This window comes from Panthera leo, chromosome Y, assembly GCF_018350215.1.
Source record: "Panthera leo isolate Ple1 chromosome Y, P.leo_Ple1_pat1.1, whole genome shotgun sequence".
Taxonomy (NCBI): Eukaryota; Metazoa; Chordata; class Mammalia; order Carnivora; family Felidae; genus Panthera; species Panthera leo.
The window spans coordinates 1,627,861-1,650,896 of record NC_056697.1 but is presented as its reverse complement, the minus strand read 5'-3'; the positions used below and the strand labels follow the sequence as shown (position 1 = coordinate 1,650,896).

The following is a 23,036-nucleotide window of genomic DNA, read 5'->3' as shown; positions in this document are numbered from 1 at the left end:
ACTGTCCCCAAAACAGCGGTGTTCAAATGGTTTGGGAACGTGCTGACCTGACCCGTTATTCAGGCTGAGGTAGTGACATCCGGCAACGAGCAGTCACGCGGGACACACCACAAATGGATCTGCCTCTAAACAAGGAAAAGAACCTCTGGAGATTCTCTTAGCGTGAGCAACGTGTCGCCAGAACCACCTGGACTAAACCCTTGGTTCTTCCAAACTGAGACGACGCTCCCTGCCGCAAGCCAGCTAGAATCTTCCTTCCACATCATCTCCAGCGTCTCCCAAATTGGGCGTCAGTCAACGGCACGTGGCGGTCCAGTCGGGTTTTGCAGAAGAGAAACAGCTGTAGTGTTTCTCAGACGCGCTCTGCAAAGTCTACGTGAGACTCACCCTCAAGATGTCTGAACGTCTACCTAATCCTCAAGGAAAGGACTTTCCATCCTCGAGGGTTCCTGAACGGGTATACCGGTGTCATTAGCTTCGGGGCAGAAGGCAACGCGCAGTGACGTCTAACGCTACGTGGGATAGATACGGTAGCACCTGCCCAAGGCAGCATCTCGGAGCTCCTTGGGGCAAGACCAGGGAGCACGGATAAGGGTCTACCAGAAGTTTATTGCTGCTCCCATCTGCTGAAAGTGGGGGGCAGCCAAGAAGGCATGGAGAGCTAGGATCGGCGGGGGTGGCGGGGGTGGCGGGGAGGGCTTCAAGCTGGGTTTTGGATGGTCTACGTTATTTTTTTGAGGCACTCAGGCTGGTCGGCCCTAAACAGAGGCACATAGTTGAACACCTGTTCCCTCTGAAGGGCCGGAAGGAGATGTCCACGCAACGGGACCATGCAACAGCACCGTCTATAACCACACAAGGAGCAACACAACCGGTCAGGTTACTGCAGAAACCGGTCCAGCTTCTCCTGGATGCGGGCAAACGCGTCCTTCCCCATGTAATCGATGCGTCCCTCCTCCCAGTGTCTCCTTTCCTCCTCGGGACTCGGGGCCTTGACCTTCTCTTCGATGGAAATCTCGAAAACGGAGACGGCCAGGTCAACCTGGGGAAGACAAAGAGACAGGAGGCGGTCTTTGGAGCCATCAGCGGCACAACATGCCATCCGCTTCAGCGACGGGTTCTACGAATGAATCTCCGCTCTCTGGGACCAAATACGTGCTGCGTTTCACACCATACTCTTAGAAGAAGATGGTTTTGCTGGCCACGTTTTGTGAAGTCTTATAAAGTATCACTGTACTTGGGTTCACTTTTTCGTAAGAGGTGTTTCAATTTCTAGCCACTGAACCTTTTGAGACACACACCTGTACTGATTTAAGGCTTCTACCCACCGCAAACCTCAATGTTTTGAATCACTTGTATATAATCAAACTACGTGAAATCAAGAGGATGTTCACCATATGTGAATAAAGCCTATAGTAGTTTGGACGGCCTGGCAAAGCCATCGAAATAATAATCCCAGTGGTTTTCTGCTCGCAAACAGTAGGGTTTCTACCTTCTTAAAGCAAAAAACTGAGACAACATATAGATACACACGTGTGCAAACACATACGCACACACCCCTTTTGTGTGGCACTCAAATGGGTCAACAAAACTAGCAAATATGTTTGCTTTGAAAATTTCTTACCAAGAATTAGAAAAGATGTCTACAAATATGCATGTGGTAATAACACACACACACACACACACACACACACACACAGACGCTAAAGGTGACTCGGGTATTCACCAGACACTATGTGTCAACGGGATGATATTAGATGCCAGATGGCTAAATTCGAATTTAGATGCCGCTGGGGGGGCCTGGGTGGTTCGGTCTGTTAAGTGTCGAACTGTTGATCTCAGCTCAGGTCATGATCTCACCGGTCGTGAGTTTGAGCTCCCTAGTCGGGCTCTGGACTGACAGCGCAGAGGCTGCTTGGGATTCTCTCCCTGCCCCTCTCCTGCTTGCACTGTCTCTGTCTCTCTCAAAATAAATAAATATTTTATAAAAAAAGAGGATGTCGATGTCAGTGGGCTATGGTACTCTGTACTCCATTTGCAACCGTGTTTTTAAAGAGTTTGTACGGAAAACGTTCTGTTTTCTGCCCTTGTCCCCGTGTGTCGTGTTCAGGCCATCCTACTGGTCAAGGAAACGGCAAGAGTGGGAAAGAAAAAAAAAGGTCTTTTCCAGAATACCTTCTTTTCTCTGTGAGCCCTTGGATTTGGTCCCGGTGCATCTCTGGGAACTAAAGCTTTCTGGAAATAACAGGACCCATAGCACACATGTCACACTATGCCAGCACAAAACGGTGTGCTGACTGCATCACCCATGATAACCAGAGAAGGTGCGTATCTGAGAAAACCAGAAAGTCCCCTGATTCTGTGACACACGGAAGGATACAAGATACTGAGCATCGTCCGAGAAAGTGAATGCGCCCCAGTGAAGCCAGGCACTAATCACGGACTCTTGCAGAACACTCCTAGGTCTAATTTCCACCCCCATTCCCTGCTCAGAGAAGGCAGTGGACTCACCTACGGTCCCAAACCCACCATCCGGCTGAGCTGTTACATAAGGTCCTCCGAGCAGCGCTCCCGAACCACGTTCCCCTCTAAATACTATTCGTCTGAATCACAGAGCTTCAAAGCCGTACTCCCGGAGCTGAATAGGCTCACATTCCACATCCTGCCCAGCAGAACTGAAGAGACGCCATCAACAACCACTCTAGAATGCGGTTGAAAGTAGTGTATTTGGCATTTACTACCTTCACATAGAGCGAGACAGGGCGTTCACGTTTTCTCCAGCGCTAACGGCTAGTACAGGCTTTGTGCCAACTGTCCTCCGTATTATATGGTCAGCCAGATTCCAAATATTGCTATAAACTAGATATCTTTGTTCCCCCAAATTCCTACCAACCCCCAATAGGAGGGTATGAAGACGCGGGGCCTTTGGGAGGTGGTCAGGTCATAAGGGTGGAGTCCCCATGAATGCGACGAGTGTCCTTATAAAGGGGACCCCAGAGGGCTCCCTCGTCCCTTCCACTGTGTTAACTACTCCTTAAAGACCAAAAGATGTCATTCAATGGCTGTTAGAAAAAAAAAAAAAAATTAGCAATTGCTTTCACTAAATATACGCACAGAAAGAAGAAAATTTAAGAACAGAACGTTCTGGAAGAGGAAGGAAAGCAGTACATGGGCCATTTGGATCATAAGGCTCACCCCCAGAATTTTCTGCTTTTATCTGCTTCCTTCGAGACAATGGCTCCCTCAGCATTCATTCCCACGCTCGCCATACAGAAAAACAGCAAAGCCCCCGATGGGTCAGTGAACTTTTGCAGAACGGCGTTTAAAAGAGAGAAAGGCCATCGTGATTAAGGACGGAAAAGAAAGTGACCACAAGCAACCCAGGCAAGTGCTGCAAAGGACAAGGACGCGGATCAAAAGCACGAAAGAGGCTGGGGGAGTCTTATTGCAAGAAAGTCAGGCTGGAAATTGATGTAGCGGTTGGTGCGTGAACACGGCTGGCCTCAGACATGGCGGACGGCATCCACCAGGAGTGCCGGACAAGACAATTAGGGTACCACCTCCAGAGCATCCTGAGGACTGGGGTCCCCGGTGACATCCACAGGGGGCTCCTGGCTCGGTTCCACGGCTTCCACAGACGGGCCACTTTCTGCTTTATCCGCAGGCCGCTAGAAACACAACCAGGCCATCGTTAGTCTGCGGACAGCTTCAGGACAACTACAGCCTTAACCACGAGGACAGAGAACTCTTTGCCGGGGGAAAATAAAATCAAAGGCACACGTTGTGCTAAATGGCCTCTTCTGCAAAGTCTAGAAACGTGGGCTCCACCACTCCCACCTTCTCCCCTGACACCCACCGTTTCTCGCACAACACAAGATGCTGCAAGTTCTTATGGGATGTGCCAAAGCTAATTTTTCACACAGGGATTCAATTATAGTTCACCCCCGAGCAACACGGGGCTAGGGGCATTGACCCGCACACAGTCGAAAATCCACGTATACCTGTGGACTCCCCCAAAAGGTAACTACAACTAGTTAACCAGTGACCGAAAACCTTACCAATAATATAAAAAGTCGAGTAACACGTTTGTTTGTTTTTTGCATGTTCTATGTATTATATACTGTATTCTTACAAAATGTAAGCTGGAGAAAAGCAAATGTGATTAAGACAATCATCAAGGAAGAGAAAATACATTTATGGTACCGTACTGCATTTACTGAAAAAATCCGTGTACAAGTGGACCTACGCAGTTCAACCCCGTGTCATCCAAGGGTTGACTACAGGTTATACCAAATGCCCACAGGAGCGTTTTACTAAGCTCGCCTCTCGGGCAGCACAGCAGCCTCTGGGTTCAACCTTCTGATGATGCAAGCAAATGACAGCCCAGATTCACGAGGGCAAATTTAGAAAAAAACAGGGGTAGGACTCCTCATCCTTCAATACTGATATTAAACATGGGTCCAAAATCGTACCAAATTTTTTTATTTAAAAAAAGTATATATATGGGAGAATATATGTCATGGTGATGTTACACCTTTGTCGTTTCTAATGCTTCCTAAAGGAAAATGGAGTGACCAAATGGCCGACAGGAAACAGAAAGATGGAGGAGAAAAAAAAAAAATCTGAACAGATGACCAGGTCCTTTATAGACTAGTCACCACGCAACGTATTTGAGGTGCGGTAAACCATTCAGAAAGGTCATGGGACGAAGAAGAAAAGCATGGGGAATCTTTGGTATCGACAGACACAGACACATTGAGAAAACAACACTAGGAGACACAGATGTGCGTAAGGAGTATAAATGAGGTGTACCGAGGTGGTCTGGGTCTCTGTGGAGTCTGCACATTGGGGGGAGGGTGGTGATAATGGGTCACACCTCACTCCAGCGGAAGTCTCAAGTTCAGGCCACCCTATCGTCTGTTATAAAGAAAGAAAGAAAAGCAAATTAGGTCAGCCCTCCTGCAGGTATCCGAAAACACCCAATGTCTTTTTTTCTGCATCCATGATACAAGGGCAGCCCGTTAAGGAAGACGTGTGGGACACACGCTGCCGGGCTCACCGATGCCTGTGTCTACTCCTCAGTCTCGGGCTCACGCGTCCCAGCCTCCTTGCCCCTACATGGAGCCACCTCTCCACTCCCAGGTCAGGTGAAGCCTACTTCAACTGGGGTTCCACCAGAAAACAAACCCCGACCGAAAGTGATTTGAGTGACTATTTTCTCGCTTCTTCCAAGGATGGTGTGCAGCCAAGATCATTCCAGGTGCACGAGAGACAGCATAACGCATTGTGTTCAATGGCTGGCTACGACAGGAGATCCTAATTGTCCCTCAGGGAGTCACGGCAGAGAAGGGATGTCCTAGAAGACGCTGGACCGGAATAAGAGGAGGATCCTGGGCCCCTCGGTGACTGCATGGAGCCACACATATCTTTGTCACCACAGTTGACTAGGACATGGGCACGGATTTTTCCTCATTTGGGGATGTTTGTTACACGGCAAGCCTGACCAATTCACAATCGGGAAGCAAGCTTGCACCCACAGGCTGGGGGCCATAAATGCTCTGAAGTCTTCTGCAAGACTAAGCTAATCAGTCAGCCACAGCGACTAGAGAACGCCGAGTATGTGCCCAACTCTCTGTGCAAAAACACTGCGAAAATCATGCAGGTGGACTGGGCTGAGCTTGTAAGATGGATATTATAAATACACCTGTTACTTTATTTCCCCTTGAGGCAACCAAGACGCTGTCGAGAAGAATCTGGGCAGACATTTTAGCAGCGTCATGAGGCTGAGGACCCCATAAGTGATGAGGCATCCAAGAGGGACCCTCTGAACGCCACAGGCTTTCACATGGGACCACACTAAAAGGAGGGCCAGAAACAGCGACTCTTACAAACACAGAAGCCCGATTTCACACCAACTCAACCCCTCATAGGGTGTGGGCACACCACCTGTATGAAGACTTCCCGCCAGGAAAGATGAAACAAAACAAAACACAATGCTCTCTGGATGAGGATAATATGATTCAGAGCTTCCAATGACCCCAGCAATTTTTCCATGTACAATGAATGTCTTGAAGGCTATTCAAAATCAACTAGCATAGAGCAAAACAAGATCAAATGAATGAAAAGCAAGAGGGAAAAAAATCAAACCACAAGAACATGGGGCGCCTGGGTGGCTCAGTCGGTTGAGCGTCCGACTTCAGCTCAGGTCACGATCTCGCGGTCCGTGAGTTCGAGTCCCGTGTCGGGCTCTGGGCTGATGGCTCAGAGCCTGGAGCCTGCTTCTGATTCTGTGTCTCCCTCTCTCTCTGCCCCTCCCCCGTTCATGCTCTGTCTCTCTTTGTCTCAAAAATAAATAAACGTTAAAAAAATTAAAAAAAAAAACCACAAGAACATGAAATCCACATATATGACTTATCAGACACGAACTATAATCAATAATCAAGTCTAAAAAATACTTTAAATGAAATAAAGGGGGAAATTAGAGAATTTCAAAGGAGTCCAGAAACTGTCCTATTAAATATTTTCTGTTTACTGGAATTAAAAACACAGTAACTGGGGCGCTTGGGTGGCTCGGTCTGTTAAGTATGCAGCTTCAGCTCAGGTCATGATCTCATGGGTCGTGGTTCAAGCCCCGCGTCAGGCTGTGCACTGACCGTGTGGAGCCTGCTTGGGATTCTCTTTCTCCCCCTCTTTTTCTGCAGCCCCCCCCAAATAAGTAAACTTAAAAAAAGCTCACAGTAACTGCAGTTAAGTGTCCAGGATATGGGTTTAACAACTGATTAAACACAGCTAAAGAAAAGATCAGTTAACTGGAGAACAGGCCAGTAGAGTGAAGCATGGAAAGCCAGATGGGAGGGAAGTGTAGAGAAGTGAGTCACAGATACAAGAAACATCATAAAAAGTCATATTAAAGATCTAATTACAATAACAAGAGAGTAGGTGAGTGGGGAGAAGGAAGGAGAGAAAGAGGGAGAACAGAGAAAGACAGAATGCTCAGAAGGAACACAGGGTCAAGGAGTGCTACAAACTCCAAGGAGGACAAACACAAAGAATAAACAACCCAGAGCCATCGTGAGGAAACAGATAACCAAAGCCCAAGAGACAAATCTTACAAGCAGCCAGAGCAAAGAGACAAATTGCCCTCAAGTGCAGAAACAGGATCCTGGAAGACGGACTTGCTAAGAGATCATGGAGGTCAGAAGACTAAGAAACAACATTTTTAGGGTGCCCTTGTGAAACTACCTGCCAGGGGAGAATTCCACATCCAGTAAAATATGGCCTAAAATGAAGGTACATAGTACATGTATGAATGACAATTTAAGAAATTACTATACAGTTTTTCACTTGCAGATGATGTGATTTTGCATGTCGACTGACCAAAAGAATCGAGGCAGAATCTGTTCGTGTGTAAAAATTTAGCAAGGTAGCTGGATTTCAAAACTCAAACATATTTCTATACACCCACATCAAGTAGTAAGAAAATTAGTTTTTACAATGATACCATTTATAGTAGCCTCAAAACACACCAAAAACGAGGAATAAGTTTAGTAAAATGTATCCAAGATCCCTACCAAACAATTTAACATATTGACATAAAATAAAGAAGATCTACCTAGAAATATACTATGTCCACAGAATGGAGGGCTCAACATTTTGGAGATATCAGTCCTTCTAAAACTGATCTGTAGGTTCAGTGCAATCACAGCTGAAATTCCAGAAGACTTTTTTGTTTGTTTTTCAAGACACTGTAAAGCTGATCCTAATATTCACAGGGAAATTTAGAAGAGGCAGGGAAAGAAGAAAAAAGTTGAGGTACTTGTATGACCAGTAATAAGACTTATTTTAAAGCCATGGAGGCGCCTGGGTGGCTTGGTTGGTTAAGCGTCCGACTTTGGCTCAGGTCATGATCTCACAGTCTGTGAGTTCCAGCATCGTGTCGGGCTCTGTGCTGACTGCTCAGAGCCTGGAGCCTGTTTCAGATTCTGTGTCTCCCTCTCTCTCTGACCCTCCCCTGTTCATGCTCTGTCTCTCTCTGTCTCAAAAATAAATAAACGTTAAAAAAAAAAAATAAAGCCATGGTCATCACGGCAGTATGTTACTAGTGCAAGGAAGGGAAAGATAACACAAAAGAATATAGAATCTGAAAACAGATCCATCCACAAATGGGCACAGGAATGATGGCAAAGGCAACATGACAAAGCAGTGGGGAAATAACAGCTTTGTTGTTAACCTGTGCTGAGTTCATTCTAGATCCACATGTAATAGTAATGAATGTTGACCCCAAGCGCATTCCTTACCCAACATCCATTGCAGGTGGATTATATACTTACATATAAAAAGAAGACACAATACAAATTCTGTAAGACATGCAACGTCTTCATCACCTTAGTTTTGGGACAGATTTTCCTGAACGGTGAATAAAACAGACTCTACATAAAGGAAATACTAAAACCTGGGTAAACTAGGAATTTCTGGGCATCAAAGGATGCCATTTGGGGACTGAAAAGGTAACCGAGTAGGAGAAAGTATTTACCGTACTACTGGAAAAGAGCTTGTATCTGGAATATATACACATTGTTAAGACTAACTTTAAAACAGGAGACCCTGGAGGAAAAAAAATGTTCAAAATATTTGAACGAGCATTGCCAAAAGCGTCACAGCTTGATAAGCATCCAAAAATTGTCTCATGTTAATTCAGCCTCATCTGATACATGCACACTAAAACCACAAGGAGACGCCCCACGTGCTCACTGGCACTCTGGAAGGTTGCTGACGAGGTGAAGCCACCAGGACTCCCACTAGGGGTGCCGCCACATGCCAAATCCTCGGCAGAAATCTACTAACGCAAAAGGGTACATAAAAGCCTACCCTTTGATCTAACGACCCCGCCCCTAAGTATCACCTCACCAAAAAAGCGTGTGCAAGGGCAACGCCAGGCACGCACAACGTTGTTCCCAGCAGCGTTATCTGTATCGCCCCAAATGGTAGTATCCATCAACGCTAGAATCAATATATCGTGTCCTCCTACAATTTGACACCATGCAACCCACAGAATAAACGAACTACTGACTCACTCTGCAAGACAGAAGGATCTCATAAATATGTCGCGTGAAGGAGACCAGACTAGAAAGAACATACTGTAGGATCCCATTTATAAGGAGCTCAAGAGCACTCACAAGTAAGTGGTAATGGTGGGCCAAGGTCAGGGTAGCATTTTCTAGTGACCGGGAGGGTGAAAGGGGTCTTTTGGGGTGAATTTTCAGGTCCAGATTGTGGCTATTTAGAATTTTTTCACTCTGAAAATGCATCAAGGTATATACTTATCACGTGTCATTTTTTACACATATGTTATCCCTCAGCTTGAAGGGAGGGAGGGAGGGAGGGTGGGAGGGAGGAGGATGTTCTACAAACAATAAAAACAACCGATAACTTCAAAAAAATAAACGGCATTCCTTGTCTTTTCATTCACTACATTTCCCCACCCAAGATACTGGAGGACAAAACACATGACTGAGAAAATAATAAATGGCAAGTATATTTGCCTAATACATCAATGTACATGGGAAGAAAATTAGACCTTCGGCTGTAACTTTTGGGAACGGATACCTAGTTGTCAGTACTGGTTGCCATATTTACAAAGGCTCCTGTCTTCCATCGGGATCCCAAGGTCAGGACCCAGCTCTCGTACATTTATAGGAATTTATGAAAATAGTTTTTTGTTTTTCGACCGGGTTCCAGCTCCCAGATCAAAGACCCAGAGTCAACAATTCAATACATGGCCGGTAGGTGGCAGTGATGCTGTGTAATGAATTCCAAAATAAAGCACTTCGGATACAGCGAAGGCATGCGTTCCTTTGGTGTTTTTTCTTTCAAGTTCTTCTTTTAAGTTCTAGTTGGTTAACATAGAGCATAATACTGGTTTCAGGACTGGAAGTTACCGATGCGTCCCGTCCTTTTAAAAGTGTGAGGACTGGGGACGCCTGGGTGGCTCAGTCGGTTGAGCATCCAACTTCAGCTCAGGTCATGATCTCACTGTCTGTGAGTTCGAGCCCCGCGTCGGGCTCTGTGTTGACAGCTCAGAGCCTGGAGCCTGTTTCAGATTCTATGTCTCCCTCTCTCTGACCCTCCCCCGTTCATGCTCTGTCTCTCCCTGTCTCAAAAATAAATAAAAACGTTAAAAAAATTAAAAAAAAAAAGTGTGAGGACTTCATCGCTTGTAGAGACACAAGGTCATCATCAGAGAATCGAGCCACTGGGATCCTCAGAGGTGACCCCTCCCTGGCCATAATGACACATTTCAGCAGACAAGTCGGATGTCTTCCCTTCCTGCCTCTGCACGTCTGGAGGCTCCCTTCTGCCTGAGCACTTGAATGCGAACCCAAGTTCTACCTCCAGGTGGATGGTTCTAGACTCCTTCCTCGGCAATCTGCACACACTGGTTACTCATGGCAGGCACCCGCCGTTTGGAGATGTCTGGGAAGCCTGGGGCGCGGGTGCAACAAACTGTAGAGTGCCTTCCACAAAAATGTCCGCTAAACTTTAGACATCGCTTTTTCGCCGAGGCGCCTGGGGGTGGCTCGGTCGGAGAGGCGTCCGACTTCAACTCAGGTCACGATCTCATGGTTCGTGGGTTCGAGCCCCTCATCGGGCTCTGTGCTGACGGTTCGGAGCCCGGAGCCCACTTCGGATTCTGTGTCTCCCTCTCTCTGTGCCCCTCCCCCACTCATGCTCTGTCTCTCTCTCAAAAATAAATACACGCTAAAAAAAATTAGACATTGCTTCTTCTCACTGAGAAACAGCTCCCCCAAAGCCGTGTACAGCACAGAAAATTTAAGGGGAACAAAAGTGCCTTCCAACGTGAAGACTTAAATCCAGAAATCTTTCAACACCGGATATTATCGCAACGTATTCACTTGGAGATACGGGGTCTAGGAACACCGGTGTCCTTTGGGATTACCCATAATCCTTTGGGATTAGGTCCCCCACGAGTATCTCCGGGCTGATCGAGGTGTGGGCAGCCTGGAGCTCCTTCCAGCGGCTCCCACACAGGGTCTGTTTCCTGGCTTTCTCCTGCTTCCAGAGACACCGGAGGCCTTGGCTTGTGGCCACGCTCCTCCAAAGCCAGCGGAGCTCACGTCTTCTGTCTCTGCCTTGCTCAGAATCATCTGATCACGAGGTCCTCATCCGGATAAGGTAGCATTTTCAGGTTCCCAGAGTCAGGACGTGCCCGTGTTGGTCGGGGAGAATCATTTGATGTACCCACGGGTGCAATGATGCACGTGAACGCGGGAGCCCCCCCACATAAAACTGCAATGATCCACGTGAATGCAGAAAGCCCCTCCCACGTAAAACTGTGCAATGATGCACGTGAACGCAGGAACCCCCCCCCACAAAACTGTGCAATGATCCACGTGAATGCAGAAAGCCCCTCCCACGTAAAACTGTGCAATGATCCATGTGAACGTAGGAACCCCCCCCACAAAACTGTGCAATGATCCACGTATAATTGCACAATGATCTACATGAACGCAGGAGCCCCCGCCCCCCACGCCAAAGCCAGAGCCTTGGAAGCAGGCTCTCAGCTCTGTGTCCTTGGGGAACCAGCGTCTGACTCTCCCATCACAGCCGTGTGGACGTCGAGTACTCACGTCCTCCGAACGGCATCCCTTGGGGGAAGGCGGGACGTCCTCTGTGACCACAGTCTCCTCCGAAGGGCCCTCAGCTGGCCAAGGCTGGCTGGACCCTGCTGATTCTGCACACGGCTCCCCGACGCCAGTCTGCAGAAAGATGAACACAGTAGCTAAGTCCTCCTCCTATGTTTCCAACTCTGCAGCTGCCCTGGGGACCCCAAGACTCATACCATGCCCTGCGAGGCCAGTGCTCCCCAACTTGGTAAACATAGCCTTGCCCAGGGAATGCACACAGACCTGGGAAACCAGGACCCCAATGTTCTGAGTCGGCTGTGCAGACAGCCAACTGCTCTGGAAACAAACCCCAGCACCCCCACACACCCTGGCCGACAGAGAGCCCCTCGGGCCATAGGGGCTGCTGGCCACGAGACACCTGCAAAGGTCAGCTGTGATCAAACAGGTGACAGGTGGTTCTCAAGCAAGCTGCCCGTTCTCGTGAAAACCACCTGTGTCCTCACTGCTCTGGACGCCGTATTTCCCACAAGCACCTGACTCCACGTCTTATTTTCCTTCCCCCACAACCTGACGCCTGGCTCACCGCCCGGCGGGAGCACGGTGGCAACCTGAACGCAGATAAACTTGTATGCGCTCATGTGACACGACCCGAGACCCCGAGTCCTCAGAAAGAGAAGAACCACTTGGTTCCACCAGACAGAACCCGCAGCAAAGACTGAACGACGGGTTCTTTGTGATTTCCCATCAACGCAATGAACGAGCCGGTAAGCAACGATCAGGTAAGAAAGTTCCCTGAGACCGAATTCCAAAAACTCTTTTGCGAGGCACCTGCCGTTCCCCTAGTCGGCGGACTGCACACACATCGTTACGTAGTGCGTTAAGAGTCACCGTGACATTAAAAAAAAAAACAGATCAGCGCCAATCTACAGTTTCAGAAATACTCTTCACCCACGCGTCGCAACACGTGCTTCAAGTGATGATGTAAATTGGAAAGTGTGTCCTCGCAAGACATGGTAATCAATCCCCCGCGGCCACTCATCCCCCAGTGGCTCTTTCCCCGACGCAGGCAGCTAATTGGAATGATTTATGCACGAATCCTGTAAATCTCAGCAACACTCTGGCTCATTAAACATTCACGCTTCTGCGCCAAAGGCGGGGGGGGGGACAATAACCACACAGGGTGTCTGTCTGTTCAGCATCCTTTATGAAATACAGCATGTGGGAACAGAAGCCTGAGCTTCTAGAAAGTACACCGGGCATTTGGGTCACGCACAGCATCTACCCGTGCCCAACGCCTGTTTCCAGAGGGCGTCACCCGCTTACGGCGTGTCCCAGAGCCACGTGCTCTCCCGCATCCCGGAAGCTCTCGTAAAGAGGCAGGACGCTGTGCTGGTAGACTGTCCACCACAGGTTGAGGAAGGACGTCTGGTGCTGGGTCCCCAACCCGGAGCCGTCCTCCAGCACCGAGCCCGTCTGCGGATTGTACTTATAGTTCCATGGCTTTGTGGGCCCCAGAAAGTGCACGACCTTTGCACTCGAGCCGAATCTGAGGAGGAAACACACAGCATTCCACTTTCCACTTGGAAGTGACCACACACACACACACACACACACACACACACACACACACACACGGAAAGCATCACGCGGCCATGAGACACGTCAAAGACAGCAGCAAGTAAACACCTGTCTCAACCCTACTAATTGGACCCACACTTAGCTTTCCTTAAAGATAACGGTTTCAACACTCCACATTTGCAGTATCTGGTTTTCTACATACCAAGGAACATAATCATAACCCACTGGGGTACTCCCCCCAAAGCAGAAGAATCAGTCGAGAACCTTATAAACATGGATACTGGGGGATGTAGCCCAAAGCATCAGCTCCTTAAACCAGTAGGGATCAAAACCAAAATCACTTTTATAACGGATGGCACAGGATCCAGATGAGAAAAGTGACTTCTCTCCTCTCAAGATTGTGGATTTTGTCCTCTCAACCTTTTTTTTTATTTAAAAAAAAAATTTTTTTTTTTTAATTTTTTTTTAACGTTTATTTATTTTTGAGACACAGAGACAGAGCATGAACAGGGGAGGGGCAGAGAGAGAGGGAGACACAGAATCTGAAACAGGCTCCAGGCTCTGAGCGGTCAGCACAGAGCCCGACGTGGGGCTTGAACTCATGGACCGTGAGATCATGACCCGAGCCGAAGTCGGACGCTTAACCGACCGAGCCACCCAGGCGCCCCATAAAAAAAATTTTTTTGACGTCTATTTATTTTTGAGAGAGAGAGACACAGAGCACGAGTGGGGGAGGGGCAGAGAGAGAGGGAGACACAGAATCCGAAGCAGGCTCCAGGCTCTGAGCTGTCAGCACAGAGCCCGACATGGGGCTCGAACTCGGAAACGGTGAGATCATGACCTGAGTCGGAGTTGGACGCTTAACGGACTGAGCCACCCAGGCGCCCCATCTCCTCTCAACATTTTAAAACATTTTTTTCCATATCCGTCTTCCCATGAAATTTGAATACTATATTTGCACTGTAATGCGTCTTCCGTATGCACATCTCTGGTTTATACATTAAAAAGAATAGGATGTTTGCACTCCCCAAGGACCAATTTCTGCCCCTTGAAGGCAGTCTGGCCCCTGTTAAAAATGCACACTCTAGAATTATTCTGTCCCTACAATTCTGCTCAGATTTTCCACTTTTCTTTATAACAGCATCACCCAGAGCAGCAAATCTCAAACATTTTGGTCCCAGGACTTTTTGAAATTCTTAAAGTGCACGGAGGACCACAAGCCTAGATTTGTTCACGTGGATTCTATCTGTACGTATTTATTGCAATGGAAATTAAAACTGAGGAATCTGAAAACAGATTTAATCAATTCATTAGAAATCAATCACCCCCTGAGATGTTGATGTTCATTTCATACTTTTTTCATGAAAAATAACTGTATTTTCATGGACCATCCCAAGAGGAAACAGCCAGCTTCTTATATCTGTGTGCATTCAGGACACTGTTTTTGGTTTTTTTGTTTTTCAGTGCATTTTTTATTACATCATAGAGTGTAAAACTCTTATACACTCATGAAAAAGTGAGAAGAAAAGAAAAAAATAACATCTTAGAATTATTTTTTTAATTTTATTTTTATGTATCTCAGAATTATTTTTCGAGTCATTTTGACTTTGCAGACATTAAAAAGAACTGTGGGGAACCCCTTGGGGGTTCCTCGGACCACACTCTGAGAACCACTACCATTAAAACTCCCTGCCTTGACTTCCTATAATTTATAATTACAAAAGGCAAATGGAGGGAGGATCTAATATTTTTTAATTTTTTTTTAATGTTTATTCATTTTTGACAGACAGAGAGAGGCAAAGCATGAATTGGGGAGGGGCAGAGAGAGAGGGAGACACAGAATCGGAAGCAGGCTCCAGGCTCCCAGCTGTCAGCACAGAGCGCGACGCGGGGCTCGAACTCACGGACCGCGAGATCATGACCTGAGCCAAAGTCGGACGCTCAACTGACTGAGCCACCCAGGCGCCCCAGGATCCGATTTTTTTTAACCCAAATGCCAAAAGCTGATAAAGATTCTAGAGACAGGGTTGCCGGAAAGCAGCTGCTCCAGAAGGATCTAGAACACAGAGAACTTACCGTTTGAAGGCGGGGCTGTAGGTGTATGCCGTGTTACTGCTCAAGTTGTAGATGAACGGTAAGTGCTTGTGGATGTCTGCCGTGGACCAGCTACTGAAGAAACTGTTCAGTAAGCCTTGATCTGCCCCTAGATGACAGAACAGCGCTCAGAGAGAATTCAAGACTCGCTTGAAGGGCTTAATATACACACCCACCCGCGAGGTCCCATTACGTGTCTCCTCTCTGCCCACTACAACACGACCGTTCGTCTCAAAAGGGAGTGGTCGCCCACACCGTTAATCTTAACACCGCGTATTGTCTCCAAAATTCTCCACCCATAACCTAGACCATTGATAATAAACTCACACGTTGTCTCCAGAATTCTCCATCTTGCCCACAATGAACCCCATCTGGTAGCAACTCTCGATCAGTCTCGTGTTTTCTTTTACGTGACAACAGTCGTAGCACGCTCCCCCTCTATTAAAGCCTGTTCCAGCCAAATATCGGCTTCTCGTTGGGTCACTTTATTCTACTCCAGGGGCTGGCCAACCAAGGCTTACCTCCTGTATGATCAGGATTGGGGACCCATCCTTCCTACTCACTGCGGATGTTTTCAATGCTTTTCTACGTTGCGTATTTACTGACTGACTTCACTAATTCCTAACACGCTGCCTGGCCCTATTCTTCCACACCCGTCTTTAACTCACTTCGATTTGCCATTCACATATCTGGGGGAAGGTGAGCATGAGGCAGGGATATGGCTCCTGGGAAGCGCCCCGTTCTCTTCCACCCACGTCCGGCTTCCCTCGCTTACCGTCAAAGCTGCCGTGGTCCACGGCATGTCGCAGCAAGAGGCCGTGCGTCTCGAGAGACGGTTGGAAGACAAAGACGCCGCTGTTGAAGCAGTCCGGCCACCCGGGATCCGGGGCTGCGGAAAACTCCGCCCTGTCAAACAGCTCATCGATATTGGACAGCACCTGGCAAAGCACAGCATGGGAAACCGTGTGGCCACACGTCTCTTACCTCTGGGATGCGGGTGAAAACGCCACAGACACTTCAGGACGGGCAGACTATGTCCAGCGACTGGAAAGCCGTGCATGTTTTTTGACCGACTCTTCTGTTAGGCTTACAACAGACACAGGAGAGCGTTATGAGTAAGACTGCTCTCCGGCTCATTTCAGGCGCCTGAAGTAACACCATCTCTGAGACGACATTATTTTCTCAAGGTTTTTAAAATCCTGCGTAGAGCTTGCCCACCTGAATATCCTCTTTAATCCAGCAAAGGTGGCCAACGAAACTCTGCAAACCCGTGAACGGAGAGGTTTCCAAGTCAACGTGATATTGCCTTCCAGAGCTTAACTATTAATTCCAGATTAATCCCTCCAACACCCATTGCCTTTCCAAATTGTGCTCTGCTTGGAAAAAGAAGACGTGGGGCGCCTGGGTGGCGCAGTCGGTTAAGCGTCCGACTTCAGCCAGGTCACGATCTCGCGGTCTGTGAGTTCGAGCCCCGCGTCAGGCTCTGGGCTGACGGCTCGGAGCCTGGAGCCTGTTTCCGATTCTGTGTCTCCCTCTCTCTCTGCCCCTCCCCCGTTCATGCTCTCTCTCTGTCCCAAAAAAATAAATAAAAAACGTTGAAAAAAAAAATTAAAAAAAAAAAAAAAAGAAGACGTTACTCCCAAGCTGCTATGGGTCTTATTTTCCTTGGCACCTCCCCGTCTTCCCATAGAGATGCTTTTGCCCCACCAAGACGACCTACAATGGACTGGCGACATCCCAACTCCCTCTCACGCTTTAGCTTTCCAATGGCTGGTTTTGAAGGCAGCCAACATAGGCTCCCACCCTTCGGGTCACTACCCTAAATGACAAAGGGAGGGAGCTGCAGCCTCAGAAGCCAGCTGTTCCAGTCCCATTGGGACTATGCACTTCAATATACAATCAAGGCAAAATACTTTTTTCTGATTATTCGATTTCGTGTAGATGAAACGATGTGATTAGAAATCCCTCCTAGGGAAGGAGCGTGGCTTCAAGTCCCTTAGTGTCCCGAACGGGGACTACGGCAGTGCAAGTGCTGTGTTATACCTGGTTCCGATGCGCTGAATGTCAATGCTGGTGACAGAGATGGAGGTGGGGACCCAGCAGTAAGAACCAGCAGGCTACTTAAAAGGGGTCTTTGAGGGGTTCCTCGCTGTCCTCCCCGTGCTCACCAGAGTATCTGCATCCAGGAAGACGCACTTGCTGTAATGGGTGAGGGTCCAACAGTGAAGCTTGGTGAGGGTGACCCCAAGCTCAGGCCTCTTCAGAAAGGCCAGGTGGATGTAGTCTGCACTGTCCATCAGGTTCACCTCGATCACCTCATCAAACACCTTCGACAGGATAACCCTGGAAAAGAGCCACACCAAATACTAGGAGAGCAAGGGAATATTCAACACAGGAGATGCTATCCCTTCAAGGTGACACCCCTTTGCTACTCACAAAACGGAGCACGGATCCAAAACCCCTAGCAACTTTGGCAACCTCCTTAGCAAACTCTTTGCTACTCACAAAATGGAGCACGGATCCAAAACCCCAAGCAATCTTTGTGTTCAGGCTTTATTTTTGCCATGGAGTTTTGTATACTTCCCACTCATGCTTAAGCCTTACGCAAACTTAAAAAGTTTGACAACTATACAGAATTGTCTTAGAGTGATTCTGGTCATCCCTTAAGAAGGCAATTCTCTTAGAAAAATGTGTGTGCTGTGGGAATGAATGCTGAGCAGATACAGACCATCTCTATCAGTTTTTGTTTTATGATCATTTTTTATTTTTTTCATTTTATGTATTTACTTTTTGCTTGTATTTTATGTATTCAAAACCTACATTGTTAGTTGCATACAAGTTCAACACTCAAATGTTGAAAGACATTTTGTCAAAATGAAATTTCCCTCTATTCCATTAACTTATTTTTTTGCTTACGTTCTACTCCATCATAGACCAGAATGTTTGGGGATGCAAAGAATTAAGGAAGAGCTAGAAAAAGGATGGTGGAAGGTCAAAAGGATACAGGGAGCCAATCAGGAGAGTTACCCATGCCCAAGCTGGAAGCACTTTGAACAGGAAAACAAATAAGAAACCCAAAGTATAAAATGAATCTTCATGGGTCAATATTAGTATTAATATTAGTATCAAAAATATATTAATATCATAATATTAGTATTAATATGCTAATTAATAGATAAGTAAATGGGAAAGAAGGACTAGCAGAAGAATTCCAAATAATAAATGTATTAGGAATGAGGGAAACAGAAAATCACCATTGGGGGTGGCTGGGTGGTTCAGGTAAGCATCCTACTCTTTTTTTTTATTAAAAAAAAATTTTTTTAACGTTTATTTATTTTTGAGACAGAGAGAGACAGAGCATGAACGGGGGAGGGTCAGAGAGAGGGAGACACAGAATCTGAAACAGGCTCCAGGCTCTGAGCTGTCAGCACAGAGCCTGACGCGAGGCTCGAACCCACGGACCGCGAGATCATGACCTGAGCCGAAGTCGGCGGCTTAACCGACTGAGCCACCCAGGCGCCCCCATCCTACTCTTGATGTTGGCTCACAGATGGTGAGATCGAGCCCCGCATCAAGGTCTGTGTTGACAGCGTGGAACCTGCTTCAGCCTCTCTCTCTCTCTCCCTCTTTCTGGCCTCTCCCTTACTTGTATGCATACCCTCTCTCCCTCTCTCTCACAATAAATAAAATAACATTTGTAAACAAGAAAAGAAAAGAAAATCACCATTAGGCTAACACTGCAGTAATAATTACTGTTGACAAGGTTCTCCGATGGATGCTAAAATCAATGGGTGAAGGTTTTGAGAAGCAGCAGCATGTTTTCATAGTCTGAATGTATCTCCCCAAGATATTTATCAATTATAAAGACAAAAATCATAACCCCACAGACAGAACCTTACCCATGTGACCAAGGTTAATATCACCCTAACAGGACACAGCCACATCACATACTCCTTGATAGGATGCCCTAAAAGAGGTACATCACTCCTGCAGACTTTTTTTTTTTTTTTTTTTTTTTTTGCCAAAAATGCATAACCTCTACTAATGAGAAAATACTGGACAAACCCAAGCTGAAAGGAATTCTATAACTGACCAGTACTATTTGAAAATGTCAAGATCATGACACGTAAGGAAAGAAAAAGAAAATGTGATAGATGGGAAGTCACAAGGGCAGACGTGATAATTAATGCAGGGTCCTGGATGAGAACAGAATCATCTAATATCAAGCACATCCTTTCTTTTCCACATTTTGTGTTGCTATTGAAGGTGCTTCCTGTACACATCCAGGATATGGCTGGATTTTATGTTTATTTTCCCCTGGCGGTAGTCTCTCTCCCTTAAAAGGGGTTTTTAACCCATTCACCTTTAGTATCATCATTGACATATTCTTACTGAGCCCTGCAGTTTTATTCTTTCCCTTTTTTTTTTACATTTATCATACTTTCTTCTTTGTAATCCTTTCCCGCCTTCCACTGCATGGATTAGATTTTTTTTCCATTCCATGCATTTTTCCATTAATGCTTGGGAAGCATACATACCCTTTATAGTCTTCTGGTGGTTATAGTCTTCCTCAGACTGTCAACACACATATTTGAACTTATATTTTCTGGGGCACCTTGGTGGCTCAGTTGGTTGAGCATCCAACTTCAGCTCAGGTCATGATCTCATGGTTCAGGAGTTTGAGCCCCACGTTAGACTCTATGCTGACAGCTCAGAGCCTGGAGCCTGCTTCAGATTCTGCGTCTCCCCCTCTCTGCCCCTCCCCAGCTCGTGCACGGTCTCTCTCTCTCTCTCTCAAAAATAAAACATTTAAAATTCTTTTAAAAATATATTTTCTACCAAACGTGAAGATAGTCGGCATCTGTATGTTCACCCCAGAAGAGGCAAGAACATCACCTGATGTTCACTTCTGTCCCTCCCCACTGCACTCCACAATCACCTTGTTGTGGAGTGTAAATCCCAGACTATTTTCGTAATTATGCACAATGCATTTACAATTTAATCCGAGTTCTACTTAGTTATTTGTTTAGCAATGCTTCTTATATTACAAGTTCCTGCCTGGATTCATAGTTCATTCTGGTTGAGTACATCCTGAAGTCATTATGTTCCCAAAAGGTCTTTGAGCGGTAGAATTATTAAGCTTTTACGTATTTGGAACATCTTTATTTTGCTTTCGAACTGCATTAATGTGGCCGAACTGAGAAATCCCATTCCACAAGTACTTTGTGCTCCAGAGAATGTGAGACATCCACTGTCTCAACCTGACGGATGCTCAAGTGCACTTAGCGCCTTTCTCCGCTCTTTGTTGGGTTCATTCATGTGCTCAACGCTCACGGGGCATTCGCAACCTAAAATCCTTTCTCAAAGCGGAAATAGGAGAGGAGTTCCTCCCTACAATCCGTTCTTTTTCTTTTTGAAATTTCCATTATTAGGCAGGTGTTGGCATTTCCCAGTCGATCCGTTGTATCCCATACCAGATTTTACGCTCGTGCCTTACGTTTTTTTGTGTGCTTCACTGAACAGTATTGAAAGTACCTACGTGTCTGAAAGAGTACTATTTCAACGCCAAGTTCCCCTTGCTTTTAACCCAGTTATTTATGGAATTTATGGCATCCTCAGGGTTGTGTAAAGATCTGGGAGCCAGGAGGGTGGAGGGCAAAAAAAGCATCACTCAGTGTTGCTACAAATAGATGGTGGTGTCACGTCCTTGAATTCTTTTGTTCAGTTCTGCTTGTTTTCTCAAAATAAATCCCTGGTCTTGGACTTGAGTGTCACGAATACAATTTGTTTGAAGCTCCGAGCACGTGCTCCTGGGTTTCTGTGCAGAAAGATGACTCCACTCTGCACTTGGACCCTACAGCGGACAAAAGCAGAGTGGTGGTCCCCATGCTCACACCCTTGGTCACTTGCGGTCACCTGTCACTGTCTGTCTTCTACTGGACCACAGGGCACCGTTCCTCAGCTCTCCCGACGCCTGCAAACCGTGTCATGATTCTCCAACACTGGACCTTCCAAGGGTTACTGAACGTTTCTGAATATTTTACGGTTCGTCTTCGGTGGACCAGAGACTGCCAGAAAGTCAGTGTGGACAGCTTGTACCGACCCCAAGGAGACAGGAACAGAGGAGGGAATCACATGGGAGTCATGGGGATGCTTTGGGCTCTTTGAGGACTGTTCTCTCTAAAAAAATATGACTGTCCCCAATCACCGGGGCAACTGATGGGACAGGAGGCAACCAGGAAGTACCCCACGTTTTCCATCTTAATCCCAACCAAGACTAACCTCTCTGGTTATAGATATCCTCCAAAGATATAGTGATGCTTCCCACCCTCCATCCCTGTTACGTCCACCTGTCCGTCTGTGCGTCCTGTTTGTAAGACTTCCTTGAACATGACACAGACAACAAGCCTTGTCCCCACCGCAGATCTCCTTAATGTGCCCCTTAGTTTATTTATTTGATCTTTCACGTTTACACATGGTATTTCTGACCAACAGAGGTCTGGCTCTCAGCCTCTGATTTAATTTAGAATGGTTTTCCCAGCTTTCGGATGAATGGCCCATCCATCATATCAGTGTCTGGAGACACGTGTCTTTCTGACAACCGCAGGGAGGGTCGTGGGTGGTGACTCTACCGGCATATCCCGAATGGAGACCAGAGATGCTGGTCAGCACCCAACAATGCACAGGACACCCCACAACAGACAGACATCCAGGCCCAAATGGCAGTAGTGCCCGAGCCAAGGCACCCTGATCTACCGACTTCTAAGATTTGTGTACACTTTAAAAAATGTTACACTTCCTCATCTGGATTTTATCCTGGTACACGTTTAACTTTATATTAAAAGGACTGGATCACTGCCTTTCTCTGTAAATCAAGTTGGGGTCTCAAGCTTAGGACGGTTTGTTAAAATAAATGAACACGTTCATTTTCCCCCCTAGGTTCTGAGATAGTTCCTATCACATGGAAATGAATTTCTTGTGGCCAACGTAACAGAACGTCCTTGATCAACTGCCCAGTCTCAGGACCTTCTAACTGATAAGTCTCTGTTCCCCACCCCCAGGTACTGGGTAGCAATGTTTTCTATGCCTTCTAGCATTCTTTTTTAAGATTCCGTTTTTTTTTTTAAGTTTATTTATTTATTTTGAAAAAGACAGAGAGAGCGCCAACCAGGGAGGGGCAGAGAGAGAGAGAGAGAGAGGAAGCAGAATCCCAAGCAGAGAATTTCTGATTTAAAATGTCTGAGGGGGCGCCTGGGTGGCTCAGTCGGTTGAGCGTCCGACTTCGGCTCAGGTCACGATCTCGCGGTCCGTGAGTTCGAGCCCCGCGTCAGGCTCTGGGCTGATGGCTCAGAGCCTGGAGCCTGCTTCCGATTCTATGTCTCCCTCTCTCTCTGCCCCTCCCCCGTTCATGCTCTGTCTCTCTCTGTCTCAAAAATAAATAAATGTTAAAAAAATTTAAAAAAATAAAAATAAAAATAAAATGTCTGAGAGTAATGCTGTTTTTTAAATGTGTTTTGCTCTTAATGTCTACGTTTGTCACATTACAGTCAAAGGACATAACATCCAATTCCTGCGCCAAGTAACACATTAAATGCCTCCTTGTGCCGTGAGTATAAAATCAATTTTTCTAAGTGGTCCATGGCAGATGAGAAAAAGGGCCATCGTTTATAGAATGTGTAACGTTTAAGAGATACCTTATGCTTTATTCATTAGATCAAC

General features: G+C 46.7%; 1 protein-coding gene across 2 annotated transcripts in view; it reads right to left on the bottom strand.

The window, feature by feature from the left end:
- Positions 1-675: 675 nt before the first annotated feature.
- The window catches only part of GYG2 (glycogenin 2), a 29,808-nt gene continuing 7,447 nt past the window's right edge, over positions 676-23,036 (bottom strand). The window contains exons 3-10 of one of the 2 annotated variants that reach the window (XM_042926638.1): positions 17,486-17,660; positions 16,093-16,255; positions 15,300-15,426; positions 12,969-13,191; positions 11,649-11,777; positions 4,813-4,917; positions 3,561-3,668; positions 676-1,042 (exon numbers count right to left, since the gene is read on the bottom strand). In XM_042926638.1, the coding sequence (XP_042782572.1) occupies positions 881-1,042; positions 3,561-3,668; positions 4,813-4,917; positions 11,649-11,777; positions 12,969-13,191; positions 15,300-15,426; positions 16,093-16,255; positions 17,486-17,660 (1,192 nt within the window). In that variant the 3' untranslated portion in view covers positions 676-880. The remainder of the gene's footprint in view (positions 1,043-3,560; positions 3,669-4,812; positions 4,918-11,648; positions 11,778-12,968; positions 13,192-15,299; positions 15,427-16,092; positions 16,256-17,485; positions 17,661-23,036) is intronic. The other variant, XM_042926640.1, reaches the window with a different exon arrangement.